Below are 16,419 nucleotides of genomic sequence, written 5' to 3'. Positions count from 1 at the left end.
CACAGAAGAATTCACTCGTCACACCGTTCGTCAGCTTAAGAGGCTGCTTCATGCAAGACATGATGGCGAGGCTCGTTGACAAGGTGGTTTTCCTTTTTGGCAAAACTTGCCCGTTTACTCATGGGTTTGTGCAAAACCTGCTGGTTTACTCATGCGTTTGTGCCACTGTCTACACGCTCTGCCATTTAGGGCTAATCGCGCCATCCCATCCTGCCAAAGCTAGTATTTTCCCTTCTCTGTAAAAACACATTGGTTGGAGATGCGTTTCAGGGTAGAACTCAGGGTAGCCAGTATACAACCAAAGGAAGATCCCTTGCCTTTATCTATTTATTTCCAAGAAACCATGTGGTTAAGTCTTTAAGGTGCCAAGTCTGTTTCCTGTTTTTAATGTCCTGGGATTTTGTTTTTTTACGCAAGCCCAAAAAGGTTAGCTGCCACTGTCCTCGGCTAACACAGCCACAGCCTCTGGAAATAGCCTAGTATCTGGAGATTTCCTTTAGCACTCCCGATAACCCTGTTTTCCTTTTCCTTTCCGCAGACTCCTGGCTAGCCTCTCCCCTTAAAAACACCCTCCAAACAGCTGACATCAGCAGCTGGAAGGGATGGTCACGTGGCAACAAGTAAACAGAGCACAAGGAGACCCCTCCCTCCTTTCCTGCTCTAGTTTCTGTGAAGGAAGGGAAAGAAAGTTGGTTTTGGACCTTGACTTCCTTGCTGGCCCGTGTGGGGCGAAGGCGTGGAACTGAAGCAACGCCCAAGAGAGGTCTGTATTGAAGCCATTCCTTTTATCTCTCTCTCTCAGACTTGATGTTTTTGATGTGTGTCTCCACGCGGGTGTGAGTTGTGCTGTGTTTGGTGGGATCTTGTCTCAGGAACCCTGCCCCCTAAAACATCCTGACCTGAGGCCGCAGAAGGACGAAGAGCAGGGCTGAGCGAGGACGGAAAAGGTGGGTCAGTTGACCTGTCAGAGAAAGGGTCAGGAAGGTGTTTTCTCCTTTGTGGTCTTTTAAATTGGGAGTTGGCTGGCTTCTCCCTGGCGTGCGTGTGGGATCTTGTCCCAGTTGAGAGCCCCAGACTCACTGTGTGCTGAATCTGAGCTTACAGGAGGCAGCTGCCCCGGACCCTAAGAAACAAGAGCAAAATTAGGCTGCATTCAGAGATGCCCCCTAACGTCAGATGTTCCTTGAAAGTTCGGGCACTGGCATGTTTAGTTCTTGCATTTTCCATTTTGTGTTTTCCGTTTCTCAGAGTCCCCATTTTTAAATTTTGGGATCCTTGTTGATCTTTACCTTAACATTCCCTGTTCAGGATGTCAGAGGCCTCCTTATTTCTTGTTTATAGTTTTTAAATATCATCTTTTAATGATGTTAACCATCATTGTATTCTTACTGTTTTTAACTTTAGGTATGGCCTTTCATTGTTCTAAAGCCACCTTGGGTCCTTTTCAAACCATGCCCCCCCTTCAAAGCCTGAAGATGTTGCGTTTGTGAAAGGCGGTTCTCAGAATTTTCTGGATAGTTGCGGATTTCGGGGAAATGTCGTATAACCCACCAGGTCTGCTACTCATGGCTGTGGCATCTGACGGCAAAAAAGAGGGTGTTTCCCATCTTTTGGGGTACATTCAGTCATTCTTAGCTGGGAGAATGGAGTGGGTAGAGGACCGGTACTAGAAAGGATTGTGGGTCAGGTTTGAACCCACTGGCTGTCGTCTGATTTATTCTCTTAAGAAAAACTTTTAAGGAGACACTCTTGTTGGCTCAGGATAAAGGAAAGGTAGGGAAGACTACCTTGCACTTTGTTCCTACAGAGTGCCTTGCAACGCTGCGTCTTATCACTAATAGCAGAAGTTGATTTGAATGGGTTCCCGAGCAGTAATCACAGGCAGCAAAAATACTGGAGATGTCTTGGTAGTTGCTGACGATTATTATACGTGATATGCCCTGACTTATCCGACATGGTTTTGCGGTTCAGCTGCTAAAGGAGTTACAGAGACTTGTTGCCATTTCAATAAATGAATGAATGAATGAGGTGGTGCAAGGGATTTGTCCTGCTTTCAAGTCACAACACCAGTCTGTGCAAGCTCAGAGATAGCTCAGGGGCAGGAGCAATCTCTGGGAGGGTACAAAGGGGCACTCTGGGTCCAAGCCAGAATGGGACTCGGGGGCTTAGAGTCCAAACTGCCAGTGGAAGAATTGTCAGAGGGTCAGCCAAGGTTAGTCTGTAAATCCCAGACCTTGCTGAGTCAACAGGCAAGTTAGGGAATAGGGAGAGCAGGGCCAGGAAGCAGCCTGGAATCAGGTTGGCTGGAAGGTCATCATTAGGGTAACTAGGAAGGCGAACAGGGGAAAAAAATCAGATCTGGCCAGGAAATTATGCCTCCCTCTGGCTTGGGCACGTCCCTCATGCCAACTCCCGTTACTCAATCTGAAGGCAAGCGCGGATGACAGCTTTACTAGAATCACTATTTGAAAAGTCACAAACGTAGGGTTCTTTTTAACCCTGCTTGGGTCTTTAACAGGCTGGGAGACCATGGAGCAGGGAAATTGCAAAAGAAATTTTTTAAAAAATTACAAAAATCTCTTGTTTCTAAAAGTTATTTTTTTGTATAAATGTAGTTGTAGAAGAGGAAGCGGTGTTAGTCTGTGCAAGCGTCATAGGTAAAAACAAAATTTGAAAAATCAATTCAAAATAAAATAACAAATAAAAAAGACACACACACGGCGGCACCTGTCCTCTTTGAGTGTGAGCTTTTGTGGACACGTCCACTTCAGACATAATGAGAGAGATAAAGGCAGTCACCCAGCTGCAATGAACACAGGGAATTTGTCTTTTTTTGTTGTTGTTGTTCGTTCCATTCCTTAGCTATGGGTTTTGCCAAAGACACTTGCTTCCTCTTTCTGTGTTTTGATCTGCCAGCTCCCCTTCCTACAAGGGTTTGCAATGATATGGAGGGAATTAGTTTCTTCTGGAGGGTTCTGATAGCTCCATAAATGAGGTCTCCGGCTGCAAAGTCTGAGGTTGGGAGTTTGATTCCCCAGCTGGGCTTCCTGTGAATAGAGCCAGCCTGGGTGGCCTTGGGCCAGCTGCGCGGTCCCAAGGCTCCCCCTAGAGGAAAGAAATGGTAAAGCACTTCTGAATATTCTCTACCCAGAAACCCCTGAAAAAGTTCGCTTGGTCAGAATTGACTTCACGTCAGATGCCTGCAGCTCTCTCTCTCTCTCTCTCTCTCTCTGTTCAACCAAAGTCCTTCCAGTTTTGCAGACTCGGCTCTTGCTTCTTGGCAGAGTGTCATTGTTTCTCCAGTTTGATCCGTGATTGCGTACGGACTGCCCTCTGAGCTGGGCAGAGACCAGATCCCTTGGAACCAACCTCAGGAATCTCCTCCTGGCTTTCCTAATCAACTTTTTTTGCTGCTCCCGTTCTTCCAGCTGCCGACATGGAGCCCAGGTGGGCCCACTTCGTCCCCCTCCTCTATATTCTGTTCTCCTCAGTTCAGTCGTGTGGTGAGTACCATGGACTTCCTATTATAATATCTCCGTTTTAGATTTTTTTAAAAAAAAATCAGACTGTAAAAGCTTTATCAGCCTGCAGAACTCACGGAAACAAGGGGAACGTCAAGACTGGTAATATATGGTTCGTCCAGACCATTGGCATGCATTGATTTGGCTTTTTGTTATTACTGTTGTTATCTGCTTTTAATGGCTGTTGTATGGGAACATGGTAGTTTGCGGTCTTGTAAGAGGTGAGCTTTCAGCCTGGAGGCAGGTGGTGCATCACGGCCTCTCCCAATTTGAAGAGACCCTCGCCCAGCAGGCTGAGGCAAAGAGGCTGTCCCGAAACCAGCAAAACCAGGGAGCTGGACAGGGGACAGATTGTATTTATCTTCAGTGTGGAAGGGATGGTCACTCTCGAATTGGCCTTCTCAGCCACACTAGACGCTGTTCCAAGTCCTCCATGCAGAGCACGATACCATAGTCTCTCGAGACTGAAGGATGACTATGATGACGACGAGAGAGAGCAAGATATATTTGGGTAGAAGCAGAGCTACCAACGGCTGCCTGCAGCAGGAGCTAACCTAAAGATTTGAAGCCCGCCTCGTCAGGGCAGAAAGAAGGTAGTGTGGTCTCTTCCATAGCCTTTGGGTATGGATTTCCAGGAGCCTTTTGGCAAACAATGGCTGGGATTAGACTTCCCACCTGGACGGGCCTTTGCCTGGACTCTGGTGGCTTGTGTGTCATCAAATGACATCAAAGCATACCGAAGAGGAGAAAAATTAGGTGATGGACGCCAGGGGGTCGATGCCTGCCTGGCTCTGGAAACGCCGGAAGGCCCGGAGTCGATCTGGGCTTCAATCTTCTTGGGCCAACGGGTTCTGATAAAAACACCCCTGGACATCAGATACTTGCAGTTTGAAAAATTGGTAAAATGTTTGGGTGTTAAACGGTAGGGTAGAACCCTGGAGCGAGAGAGTTTTCCCACCCCTGCCTTAAATCAAGGTTGGGGAACATGTTTTGAAGAGGCAAGCCCCATCCGCCCAAGCTGGCAATAATAAGCCTCAGGGAAGGATCATGGGAGCTGTAGTCCAAGGTCCCCCAGGTGGCCTTTGCAGTTCTAAAAAAAGACTGTCGCTTATATAGTATACGTGTACATTTTGTGTCTGCGCTAGTAAAGTTTAGGGAAGAAATATTGAAATTGCAGCTTTTCATAGGGAATGGACATGCCTTTCTGGATCGAATCCTGTTAGAATAATTCATTCAAGGTATAAGCTGATACCCTGCCCAAACAGAAATCTGGATTTATATTTGTATCTGCATGGAAACGGGGATCTTGTGTGCAATGTTCTTTGGAAAATGTGAATTCCAAAATTGAGGCTGTTAAGCAAGAAATGAAAACTAACACGTGAATTTCAGTAATTAAACAATGAGCTAAAAGAGAGCCATCACAGATTTATTGTGGGATTTGACTTCAGAAGGCTGGGAGTTCTCATCTATTGATCCATATATATCCTGCCATCTGGTGTTTATGGACCGCTAAGAATGGCTAACAACAATTAAAGCGAGCCATAAAAGAATAAACCGTTACTAACTCAGCAGATAAAACAAGGACGTTTGTGTAAACATTTATCCCCTGGTAAAACTCAAGGCTTCCTAAATGAGCCTGTTTTGGCCCTTTAGAGAAATGCCAGTGTTTTGTACAAGGTTATTTATACCACCAGGATGGGGTCTGATGTCTGCCAAGTCTAACTCTGTCCCCAGCATCATCTGTTCCAGCCTGCTTCTTGCAGTGCTAGGTTTCCATTTGCAGGAAAGATATTTTCATGCAAGGGACCATTCAAAAATGGCAGCTCGCTCTTGCAGTGGATTTTAAAAACTGGGCCTGCACCTATTTTTCTGGTGGGGGGGTTGCAGCAACTTTGGGACAGATTGGACATCATAGCTAACCTGTAATTGGAAGAAGGAATTCCTTAAATGTGAGAAACATCTGGTTGCCACCAGGAGTTTTCACTTCCTTTCTGTAGTTTGCAAAGGGGGGGGCTTTGTTTTGTGACTGATCGTTGAAATGTCCTCAGAGTCTTCCTTCCCAGGTATGATTGGTCTGTCGTAAAGGTCTACTGGAATAATGTCTCTAGAATGTTAACAAAGCCTCCAATTTTAGCCTATAATAATAGGTGGGCTGTCATGTATTGTGCAGCCATTTTTCCCTTTTATTCTGGGGTAGGCACTTCTGGTAGGGCTGGCAACCCAGTTTTAGTCTCGAGCCATCAAAATGGCACAGAACGGGGTGTGCTCATGCACAGAGCGATGCAAACAATCAAAATGCAGGACAAAATATCATTTGGGAAAGGTCTCTTTGGAAAATTGAAACAGAAGGTGTCCTTAATCCACTTCTAGTTTTGATTTATTTATTTTTTAGTTTGAAGCACACAAATGACCCATCCTCATACAAAAAAGGCTGTTATTTCTGGATGCTTCTAGGAAGAAAAAAAAACAAGAACTGATTTCTTGTCTTATATTTGTCTATAGAGGTCAGGGAAGGCGGGGATGACCACGGGAGGCCACATAAATTGCTCTATCTTACTCCTCAGCTACTCTTTTCTCTCACTGTGGTGTAACCTGAGCAAAGTACAATCCACAATTTAAAAAAAAACACAAAGCAAAGCGTGCTACTTACAGGCTGCCCCCTAACGCTAAAAGCACTCATGGGGCGGTTTGCAATTTAATTCTACATATTGCTCTCCTCCAATGAGCTGGGTACTCAGTTTATCAATCTCAGAAGGATGGAGTCAACCTTAAACTGGGGATTTGGCTGCAAAACTACAGTTTAACCCCTGGGCCACGGGGCACGCTAAAAATGAGCCTACAGGCGGTGGATTTGCTGAACCTGACTTGCACTCTTTCTGTCTCCTGCAAAGAAATCCCCAGCGGGAAAGTGAAGCCCATCAACTCTTTGAACACGGAGCTCTTGCAGTTAGCTGGAGATGCTTCCCAAGAGCCCAGCCCAAGCCTCTACCTGGGCCTCCGCCTTTCCGACGAGCACAACCCGGAGAAGGAGAAGCAGTACCTACGGCGGCTCAAGGAGGCCTTTCAGCCCAACGTCAGCAGGTGTGTTCAGGTGGACCAGCACGCTGGTCGGGCAACTCTAGAGGAGTCCAGCAAAATGGAAGGAGGTGATACGGACCAAGATATTTGATTTTATTTGATTCGATTTGTATCCCGCCCATCTGGTCTATGCAACCACTCTAGGCGGTTAAGGAAACCTATTCCCTCCCCCCCCCCTTTGGTAAGAGATGGAATTGAAAAGAGGTTTTTGAAAGAGAAGAAACGTAGATTTGTGACAAGCTTTTTGTGGGTTTTCTCCTTTGACTCTCTGGCCGCATCCCAGTACCCACTAGCCTAGCTGATGTCCTTTGCAGAGGGACCTCCTCCTGAGTAGATTCATATTCACCAAGGTGTTATTTATTGGTTGGAGAGGGGCTGGGGCAAATGATCCTTAGGGTCCTTTCCAGCTCTGCCGGCCTAAGATTATTTAACTGCTGGAGAGCACCATGGCTGAGGTCTCCCTGGCTGCGGAGGCAGAGGTGGGGAGCCTGATTCCCCCCCCCCACTGGGCTTCCTTGAGAGGGGCTCGACTGGATGATCCCGAGGGTCCCCTTCCAGCTCTGCCGTTCTAAGATTGTTTTTAAAAGGGCAGGATTAAAAGTAATTTTAAAAATACATCATTTAAAAAAATCCAGTAGCCAAAGAGCTGCCAAAAGCCAAGCTGACAAAGACAGCATTTGCCTGCTCGCAGAAAAACAAGAGGAAGAGCCTTGGCTTTATCTCCCTTGAAAGCATGTTGGGCCTACACATTTCAGATATTGTCAGCGGTAGAATTTATTTGAGGTTTTGTGATCTGGAGAGAGAAAAGTGCTCCGTGTAGATATCTTCTGGTGTTCAAAGGACAGGAAACAAGCTCATGTCTATACGGTAGAGGCTGGAAACTAAAGATGAAAGCTAGACGGTATAAGGTCTGTCACTTTCTCTGTAGAGGGTTTATTCTAACAAGGGCGTCTTGCCTCAATTGGTAAATCAGCTTGTTGCTTTGTGGTTTTGGCATTAGGTGATAATAAGCACGACCCGATCGGCTTTGCAATATTTGTGGGGTTGAGGGCGCGGGAGACATGGAAAAGGAAAGAGATACGAGTCGTCCTGAACTCTGACTTTAGATCGTGGCATACGGCTTGTGTTGCTCTATCAGCAGAGATGATATTCTAGCAAATCATGTTACCCAAAATCAGGCCAGTCTCTGCTCCAGCCTATTTCCAGTCTGAACAGCAATAGGAGAGGCATCGGAAAAGCAAAGTTATGCTGACGTGTTTAGTGAAAATGGGGTAACAAGGCCATCCAGAATGATTTTGAACAAAATGTGAAGGAATCGAATGAGAAAAGCAGACTCAGAGTGTCGTTGGGCTCAGGCTGTGCCCCAAAGAGATTAACTGTGTATTTTGTTTGCTTTGCCGTGGCCCAGAACGTCTGCTGCCGTCCACTACCAAGAGCAGCCGGGCACCGGTCTGCTGGCCCTCTACCTCCTGGCCCTGCGAGCCGCCTGTCACAGCATGGAGACGCCGGAGGGGAACTGGCTGATCACCCAGCTGAAGCTGCATTTGCACAAGGAGAAAGAGCGGATAGGTAAGCGGGGAGGTGCGCGGAAACCGTCGTGGGGAGGTTCCCTGGCGGCGGTTTCAGCAGACGGACCAGCTAGGAACCACCGTCTTGGTCAGGGAGATCATCTAGGAGCGAGCAACCGGGAACCAGGGGTTAAGCCATGGACCTGTGTGGACAGCAGGTAAAAACAGCAAAAAATAAAAAAATAAAAAAATAAATTAAAAGGCAGCAACAGAACAGGGAATCAAGAGAATAAAACAAACTGCTGAGAGCCCAAGGGCATAAAAAATCTATTTTGCTGGAAAGAAAACCAAGTTGGCTCAAAATACCGTTCCCCCAAAAATAAGACCTAAGCTGAAAATAAGCCCTAGTAAGATTTTTCAGGCTGCTCGTCTTATAAGCCCTACCCCAAAACTAAGCCCCAGTGAAGTGAAACCCCCACCCTCCACCCTTGTGCAGCAACCAGAAGAAGATGATAGGACTGCATTTGAATAAATGTAAAGGGTTGTACATGAAAAAAATAAAACACCCCCTGAAAATAAGCCCTAATGTGTTTTGGGGAGCAAAAATTAATATAAACCCCCGTCTTATTTTCAGGGAAACACGGTAGGTGTTTGTAGGAAGAACGTCTTATGATTAAGGTGCTACTGCAGAGAAGTCTGTTTTTTTAAATGGCAATTAGGTCCCCTTTAAAGGTGGGGATGCCTTTGAGCAGGACCTCTTGGTCCAGATGTTAAGAGAGAGGTGAATCTTTACAGGGATAAATTGCCTTTAGGTACTTTAGTCCCTAACCATGTTGGCCCAAATCATGGGATGTGGCTTCAGAGCTTTAAAACCCACCCACCCCAGGAATGATCCAGCCCAGATATTACTAGACCATAGGTTACCTTACCAAGACTCTGTCTTTCTAAGCTAGATCATAGCATTCATTTATAGTAGGCCCCTTCTTATCTGCAGGATCAGTATCCACTGATTCATGGTCTGAAAATATTAAAAGAAAAATCCTAGAAATATATATTTGTAAAAGTGAAGTTACCAGAACTGGCCACTCGGGGGAGCCAGAGATAAGGCTACTGTATGTATAGAGGCTGCTGTTAAAATAGTGTTTGCTATAATCTACATTTTTTAGCATCCGGGGGGGTAGGGGTTTGGAACTGATCCCCAGCAGATGCAGGCGTCCTACTATATTCTTATTTTCTTGCATTTTACATTCCCTCTTCCTTTCCAGGACAACCCTGCAAGGTAGCATGAGCAGAGAGGGCCAGAGGGAGATTGGTCAGGGTCAGCCTCTGAGCTTCAGAACTGAGCCAGAATTTGCACCCCTGTCTCTCTTTGCCTGAAGCACTACGCCCAGTGCCAGAAAGTCTCTCGCACAGACAGAGAAGGATGGCCTCCGAGCAAGAGGGTCCCTCCTCTGCTTCCCTGTGGAGCCAGCCTTGCAGGACAGAAAGGAAGCAAAGGGCCTGAGGTTGGAACTGGAAGGAGGTGGGGTCACCAGAACTCACCTCTCGGACTCTCTTCCTCTGAACTTAGGCCACAGAGGCAACGGCGACCCCATCACCAACTACTACCAGTACAGCCTGGGAATCTTGGCCTTGTGCGTCCACAAGAAGAAGATTGATGAGCACGTGATACACAAACTCTCGCACGCCGAGGAGCATGGCAGGTTTCAGCACAATGGCGATGTCTCTGTGGGTAAGGAGGCCGGCCATTCTTCTTGACCGCTTCCGTCTGTCTCTGAGCTTGGCTTGCCCCTAGGCAAAGGGAGAGGGTCTCCCAGGCAACGGGTTTTTGGGGGGTTATCAAAAGATACAGCGCTGAGGGTGAGATCAGATGGAGATACAGCTTGCATTTGGGGAAGGCCTGGGGCAAGCTGTTCTCTAGCAATCAGACCACCTACAGGGGAGCCGGGAGCCAGCCTGACCCCGTTCCACACCCCCTCTGGACCTTTTTGGCCCGGCAGGAGGGCTGCTCTGTTTCAGAGCTGAGCTGGAGGGGTTCCTGTATGCGTGAAAGGTCCCTTTGTGGGAGACCTGCTCCCAGCCAAGCAACCCTTTCCAGCATGATCTTTTATCACCCTGTGTTTGCACTTGCCATTCCTTACTTTGTTAACTGCAGTGTCACTGCCAGGGGAGGGGAGAAGCAGCTTTGAGTCTATAAATCTTGGAGAGTCTGGTCTGCCATTCTTTTGATCAGGGTGAAAGCAAAGTATGAACTCTTCCAGTTGAAGTAAAACGTCCATCTCCTTCCCTCCCTCCCTCCCTGTGCAGCCTTTCTCCCCATGAGGAGACCCAAGGTGGCTTACAACAATTAAAACTGTACAATGATCAACAGTTTAAAAAATACCTTTAAGAGTGTATTTAAAAAAAATAACATGTTCAGTATTAAAAACAGGTTTAAAAGCAAATTTTAAAGCATTTTTAAAAAACATTTTAAAATATCTCAATAAATGCAACATTTCTAAGATCTCCACTTATTTCTGAAAAGCCAGCCTGAAGAGGAAGGTCTTTGCCTGGTGACAGAAGGGCAAGAAGGACTGGGGGGGGGGGGGCAACCTGGCTTCTCAAGGCAGGGCCTTCCAATGCTGGGCATCTGCCACCAAGAAGCCCCCCCCCCTTAGGTCCTCACCCGATGAACTCCAGAGGGTGATAGAACGGAGAGAATAACCTCCCCAGAAGATCTTAAAAGCCAAGACAGGTCACGTGGGGTGATTTGATCCTCCAGATATCCTGGACTTAAGGGCTTTATGGGTAATATAACCAGCCCTCTGAATTGGGCCTGGAAACAGACAGGCAGCCCCTGCGGCTGTTGCAATAAAGGAGTGACCTGCTCCCTTCTCTCTGCAACGATTAGTCCAGCTTCTTCTGACTTCCCTGGAGTACCCCGACTGGCTTCAAGGCTCCTTTTCTTCCCTCTTTGCTGCCCTCTGGAACTAACCGTGTGGGGCTTGAGCAAGGAGAAATTGTCTTGCAAAATGTATGCCTGTGTTTGAGACCGGAGGACGGGCGCTCCCAGGGTTCAGCGGTCACTATCTTGGGATCTCTCCCCTTTCTTCTCCCTCTTCTTCTTCCCCTAGACACAGAGGCAATGGCTGGCCTGGCCTTTGTCTGCCTGCAAGAGGCCCCCTTCTACACCCCTGAGCTCAAGGGGAAACTGGACCGCGCTCTCCAGAGGGTGAAGGAGAAAATCCTGCAGGCTCAAACCTCCGAAGGAGCTTTTGGGAACATCTACAGCAGCCCCTTGGCTGTCCAGGTGAGGAGAACGGTGACCTTCCCGTTAAGTTTTCTCTTTGCAGTCCAAAGAGGTAAAGAAACAGAATCCTCCCAGTTCTGCTCAAGAATGATGACCGAAATGTGAATTTGTCATTCTGGGTGAAAGGTCTGTTCTTCTCTCCTTGCAAAACCACTAAGAGATCTGCTTTAACTCTGCCATTGAAGAGGGTCACGTAAATACAAGATGTTTTATAGCATCCTGAAGGCAGTCAAGTTTTATTCGTCAGGTGCTTTGGTAGAGCAATCCTCCTTCAGATGCAACTGATGAAAAGGGCCCCAATCCGTGAAGGCTTCGGCCCAATGAGACTTAATCGAAGAGGCTGCAGAACGTCAGTTTTGCTGCAGCCGACTGTCAATGGACTTACCCACCTGCCCATTGGGACAGTAACCCTGGGCTGGGCGGCTCGAGACCCTGGGGAGGAAGGAGAGGACCTGGAATTCTTTCTCGCAAGGAGAAGAGAATGACTCCCTGCATGTAGAAAGCTAGCAGGTCAGGGAGAAGGCTAGTTGATTATGCATAGTGATTTTTTTTAAGAGAATAGCATTCAGACATAGATGTCCCGTCTGCAGAGTTAAATACAAGCTTCTGTCTTCCCCCCCCCTTGCCGATCCAGTTTCTCATTGCTGCGAGGATGCGTCAGAAGAAACCGGAATGCCCCATGGCCATGGCGGCCCTCTTTAGGAGCCTGGAGCAGGGAGACTTCCGAAACGCCCTCATCAAGTCGCAGCTGCTGCCCGTGCTTTATGGCAAGAGCTACCTGGACATCGCCCGCCAGGAGTGCCGGGCGGAGAGAGGTGGTCCGGAAGGTGCGAGGAGGGTCTGACACAGCCGCTGGTGGTGCCAAAGGCAGCCAGGGTTAGGGGGACCATCCAGAGGAGGCAGGGAGAGGGACCCTCGTTCCGCGGAGGAGACTCTGTTTTCTTTGCAAAAGGTCTCGGGTTCGATTCCTCCCAAGGCAGGGCTGGGAAAGGATCTTTCCAGGAACCACTGCAGAGTAGACTCTGTGGGTGCCGGAGAGACAGACCAGTTGGCCAGGCAAAACGTGACCCACAGAATACATTCAGCCCCGCAAGGCTGATTTGCGGCCCTTGCACACCTTCCCACTAAAAATAATCTGCAAAAAATAGTGTCTTCCCTTTATTATTGCCAGGCTTTACAGGTAGCAAAAATAAATAAATGAATAAATGAATGAATGGAAAAAAAATTTCGCAGGAGTGCTGGCTTTGTATTAAAATGGGGGCGCAGGGATCCCCAGTCCACGCCAGCTCTACTGACATGAAGCTGGATGTGATGAACGTTCAGCAAAATGAAGTGGTGGTCCTTCATTCCAGTAGGAACCCTGTATCGGTGGGATCGGTAGCCACGATTTTGCGTATCTACTGTCTGAAAATATGAAATCAGGCTGGAAGAGAAGAAAGAGACTCTCATGGGAAGGCAGAATCTCCAGCAGTGTTAAGTCTGACAAAATCCACTAGGAACTATTTGGCTACCCGTTTTTATATTTTCCTTCCTTGTTTTCAGAGAGTCTGGTCCTCGCCGCTCCAACTTCTGCCTCTAGGAAGACTAACCTGGGAGAAAAAAGAATCGGGGTGCAGTTGGTGGTGAAGCGCCCTCCACGCCGGCTGCCTTTGTACAAGCATGTCCTCTATGTCCCCATGGGCTCGTCCCTGCTGGAGGTCCTGGAGGCAGCCAAGGGGCAGAGCCATGCGCCATTCATGTGAGATCCCTCCTTTCCCTCTTCCTCTTCCACCTGGTTGGGTATGAAGGGGCTGCAAAGGAAGGCTGAGTTCAGGGAGCTTAATCATGAAATCTTATACGTATCTACTCAGATGTTAGTCCCACTGAGTCCATTGGCACAGACTCCCAGGAGATCAGGGTTGCGGTCTACCTTGTAAAGTAAGCGCTCTTCTCTCTCTCTCCCTCCCTCCCTCTCCACCAATCTTGAGAGATGGACCACTGAGGCAGAGAGGGCAGTTACATCTGTAACACAAGCGAGATCAGAATTTGGGGGCCTGGTGTTCACCCGTCATCCTCACAGAGCAGCCATACCCTAAAGTGGCACCAGGAATAGGCCAGGGATAAAGAAAGTTCAAAATCCATCACACTGCAAAGCTGCAGTTGGAGTACGGCTGCTCTGACAGGCAGACAATGTCTTCTGTTCATTCTATGGAAACGCACACCCTACGCATATTCAATTCTTCAGAAAATCTCTGGTTTATGAATGTGGGATAAAGAGCCAGAGAATGGCCCAATATTGCTGCACGATATCATGCTTGTGTGGCCAGCAGGAAGAAGGATGACAAGCTTGACATAGCAAAGGGCAGCCTGAATGTTGACGACACCCATGGCAGCCATTTAGATGGTCTACAGGATCCCCTCTTGTGCTCACTACCATTCACAAAGTGACACCACGCAAGGGGAATATCCCAGAAACAGATTCCTTTCCCGCCCCCCCCAATCAGTCAGCCACTTTCCGCCCAAACAAAAAGTATTGGTCAGGGCTGTTTTTCCACAAGTGTGAATGGCCGGCTTATAGAATGCTGAATCTTGCTGTCAGCGCAATATATTGGTACCGTCCTGGGCACCAGTAACTCAGGCAGAAATATCTGGACATCAATATAAAAAGAAAGATGATAATTGGCTGTCTGTTGCATTCCTTTATCTTCTTTCTCTCTCTGCTTGGTGGCTTATTTTTCCTCCGAAGGGGCAGGATCTGGGCATGTTAGCTGCTAAACACAGCGAATTGAAGAGAAACAGTGAGTGTTGTGTGCGATTTCTCTTCTTTCTAAATTTGTGTGCCTATGAAGAGGGCCAAATCCTCGACAGCACATATCCCCCTGGGTGAGCACAGTTAGTTACTAAAATGAGACGCACACACACACCCTAGCACGTGGAGGTTAAGAGAGTGTCCAGTGGAGTGGCCTTTATGTCTGGCGAGCGAGCGCTACAGACTCAGAACACATTGACGCAACAGACTTATTGCCGGTTTAACATCTCTTCCTTCAGCCCCTTTGAGGGATCGTGGGCAGGGAAGGAGGTTCGCTCCAGGAAGGGGTGGTTATTCTCTTCAACAATGATCGGTATCCACACCAAATTATGCAACTTTCAGGATCCCCTTTGGAAAAACTAGAATTAAGATGAGTTTACTTTGCTCCTGGGGATCGTCCTTTCAACTCCAAGTCCATCCAGCCTCGAGGACACAAAAACAGCCCTTAGATTTTGATCTTCGTACTGTTGATGATTTGTATGAGACAGGCAGGCAACGGCCGCCATCCCTCTGCCAAAGGGCTTTCGGAACTCATTGCCTCGTCCTTCTGTGCTCCTGTTCCCCTTCCCCCCCTTTTTTTTCCTGCACAGGTTTGAGACCCAGAGCACTCTGTCTGGCCCGATGCTCACTAGCGTGATGGGGGTAAAAGCTCAGGAAGGAGAGCGCAAGTACTGGAAGATTATCCGGGCTCCAAATTTCATCCTGGATGAAGGTCAGTATTGGCCTGCAGCTTGTCCCTCATTAATGAGGTGCAGGTTGTTGTGTTCCTGGTGGGGAGGAACACAAGGGGGTGATTCCCTTGCTAGCTGCAACACATCGCTGCAGTTCACGCCATTTTGGCTGGTGTAAATGGCCAGTGGATTTCTGGGCATGATGAGAAGGCGAGACTCCCTGGGGAAGAGAATAATGCTGGGATTTTTTCCTTCACCGGGTTGCCATAAGTCAGAAGGAACCAGACGGCATGTACCTCAAAGGAGGGGGGAAGGAAATGCTCGCTGGAGCACCACCCAACCACTAAAACTCTGTCGTGACCACCCCTCTATGAGTTAACAATAAAATGAATAGCGTTGTGATTCCTGTAAGGCTGACACTTTTATTTCTGGGTGAACTGAACCTTTTATGAATAGGATTAAGTTCTTCAGATATGTGGGAAGAAGTGATTTCTCTCTCCTAAAAGCCTTGTATTTTGCTCTTATTTTTTAAGGCATTGCTGACTATATCCCCAAACACAAAGAAACCATCATCTTAAGATTCATGCCGTGGTAAAGACTGTGCTCCCCTGCCGCCATGGGAGTGCCAGCTCTCCACCAGCAGCAGGAACATGTGCTGTGTCAAGATCACACCAGAACCTCTTCCTCTTTTTCCTAACAGTGCTCTGGTGAAAGACAGTCCATAATCACCCCCCCCACAAGGAAACCCCAAAGTGCAGGCAGCTGGATTGATCTGTCTCCACCAATGAGGAGCGGGCCTTTTGTAAAGTTAATGGCTCTGACTGGTGCATCCAGAGGCCAACCTGCCTCGAATCCTCTGCTTTTCCTCCTGGCTGGCTTGCAGCCGTTCTTTCTCAGCCGAGCACACAAGGGGACGGGAAGGGACGTCATAGCTGCCTCCGCTCATCAGAAAGTCCTAAGCCTTTGACCTCGGGAGCCCTGGATCCACCAGGCCTCTGTTGTTCCTTAAACGAAGAACGGGAAGCTTAAGCCTTTCAGAAGCCTTGTTCGCTGCCAGAAGAAAGAAAGAATGGTCTCACCAAAGAATCCTTTTTCTCTGGATGCTAATGAAACTGAGGGCACCTTCCTGGCGCAGGACAGGAGACGAGAAACGAATGCCGATGTACCTGTTGGATCATTCTGGTGTAAGGTGGTCGCACCCAGCCCGTGTCAGGCCACCTGCGCAGCTGGGATCCCTTGCCAGGGTGCGGGCGCGGGCGAGGCGGGACAGCCTCCTGGGGCTGCCTCTCAAGTTCCACGGTGCCTCTCGGATCGTTCCCTTTCCAGGACGGGTCTCCTGAGCGCCATTCCCCGGTGCGAAAAGAAAAGAACCATGAATTGCGATCCTGAATGGTAGACTGTAAAATCGCAGCGCCATCCGTCATGCCGATGGTGAGGTTTTAAAACCGAGCAATAAACACGGAGATCTCTTTCCTTTGCTGCTTTTAGGTTGGTCGTCTTTTTGACCAGGAGCGCGGGCCTGGAGTGAAAAGCCCTTCGGTTCCCTGAGTTGTACGCTCGCCCC

At 48.2% G+C, this 16,419-nt stretch overlaps 1 protein-coding gene across 4 annotated transcripts; it reads left to right on the top strand.

Moving 5' to 3' along the window:
- The first annotated feature begins 529 nt into the window (after window positions 1-529).
- Window positions 530-16,342, top strand: TCN2 (transcobalamin 2). 4 transcript variants are annotated; one of them, XM_078381575.1, is made up of 11 exons: window positions 530-947; window positions 1,405-1,554; window positions 3,429-3,503; window positions 6,413-6,602; window positions 8,008-8,168; window positions 9,678-9,839; window positions 11,221-11,396; window positions 12,031-12,223; window positions 12,939-13,134; window positions 14,775-14,896; window positions 15,389-16,342. In XM_078381575.1, the coding sequence occupies exons 2-11, from the start codon at window positions 1,536-1,538 to the stop codon at window positions 15,448-15,450; spliced, it is 1,356 nt and encodes a 451-aa protein (XP_078237701.1). In that variant the 5' UTR covers window positions 530-947; window positions 1,405-1,535; the 3' UTR covers window positions 15,451-16,342. The 4 variants fall into 4 exon arrangements, with proteins under 4 accessions (XP_078237701.1, XP_072839557.2, XP_020656501.3 ...); XM_072983456.2 differs by having other exon boundaries at window positions 549-763; XM_020800842.3 differs by lacking the exon at window positions 1,405-1,554 and having other exon boundaries at window positions 552-763.
- The last annotated feature ends 77 nt before the right edge of the window (window positions 16,343-16,419 follow it).

The sequence above is a fragment of the Pogona vitticeps genome, chromosome 14, assembly GCF_051106095.1.
Source record: "Pogona vitticeps strain Pit_001003342236 chromosome 14, PviZW2.1, whole genome shotgun sequence".
NCBI lineage: Eukaryota > Metazoa > Chordata > Lepidosauria > Squamata > Agamidae > Pogona > Pogona vitticeps.
This window is presented reverse-complemented; position numbering and strand designations above follow the sequence as displayed.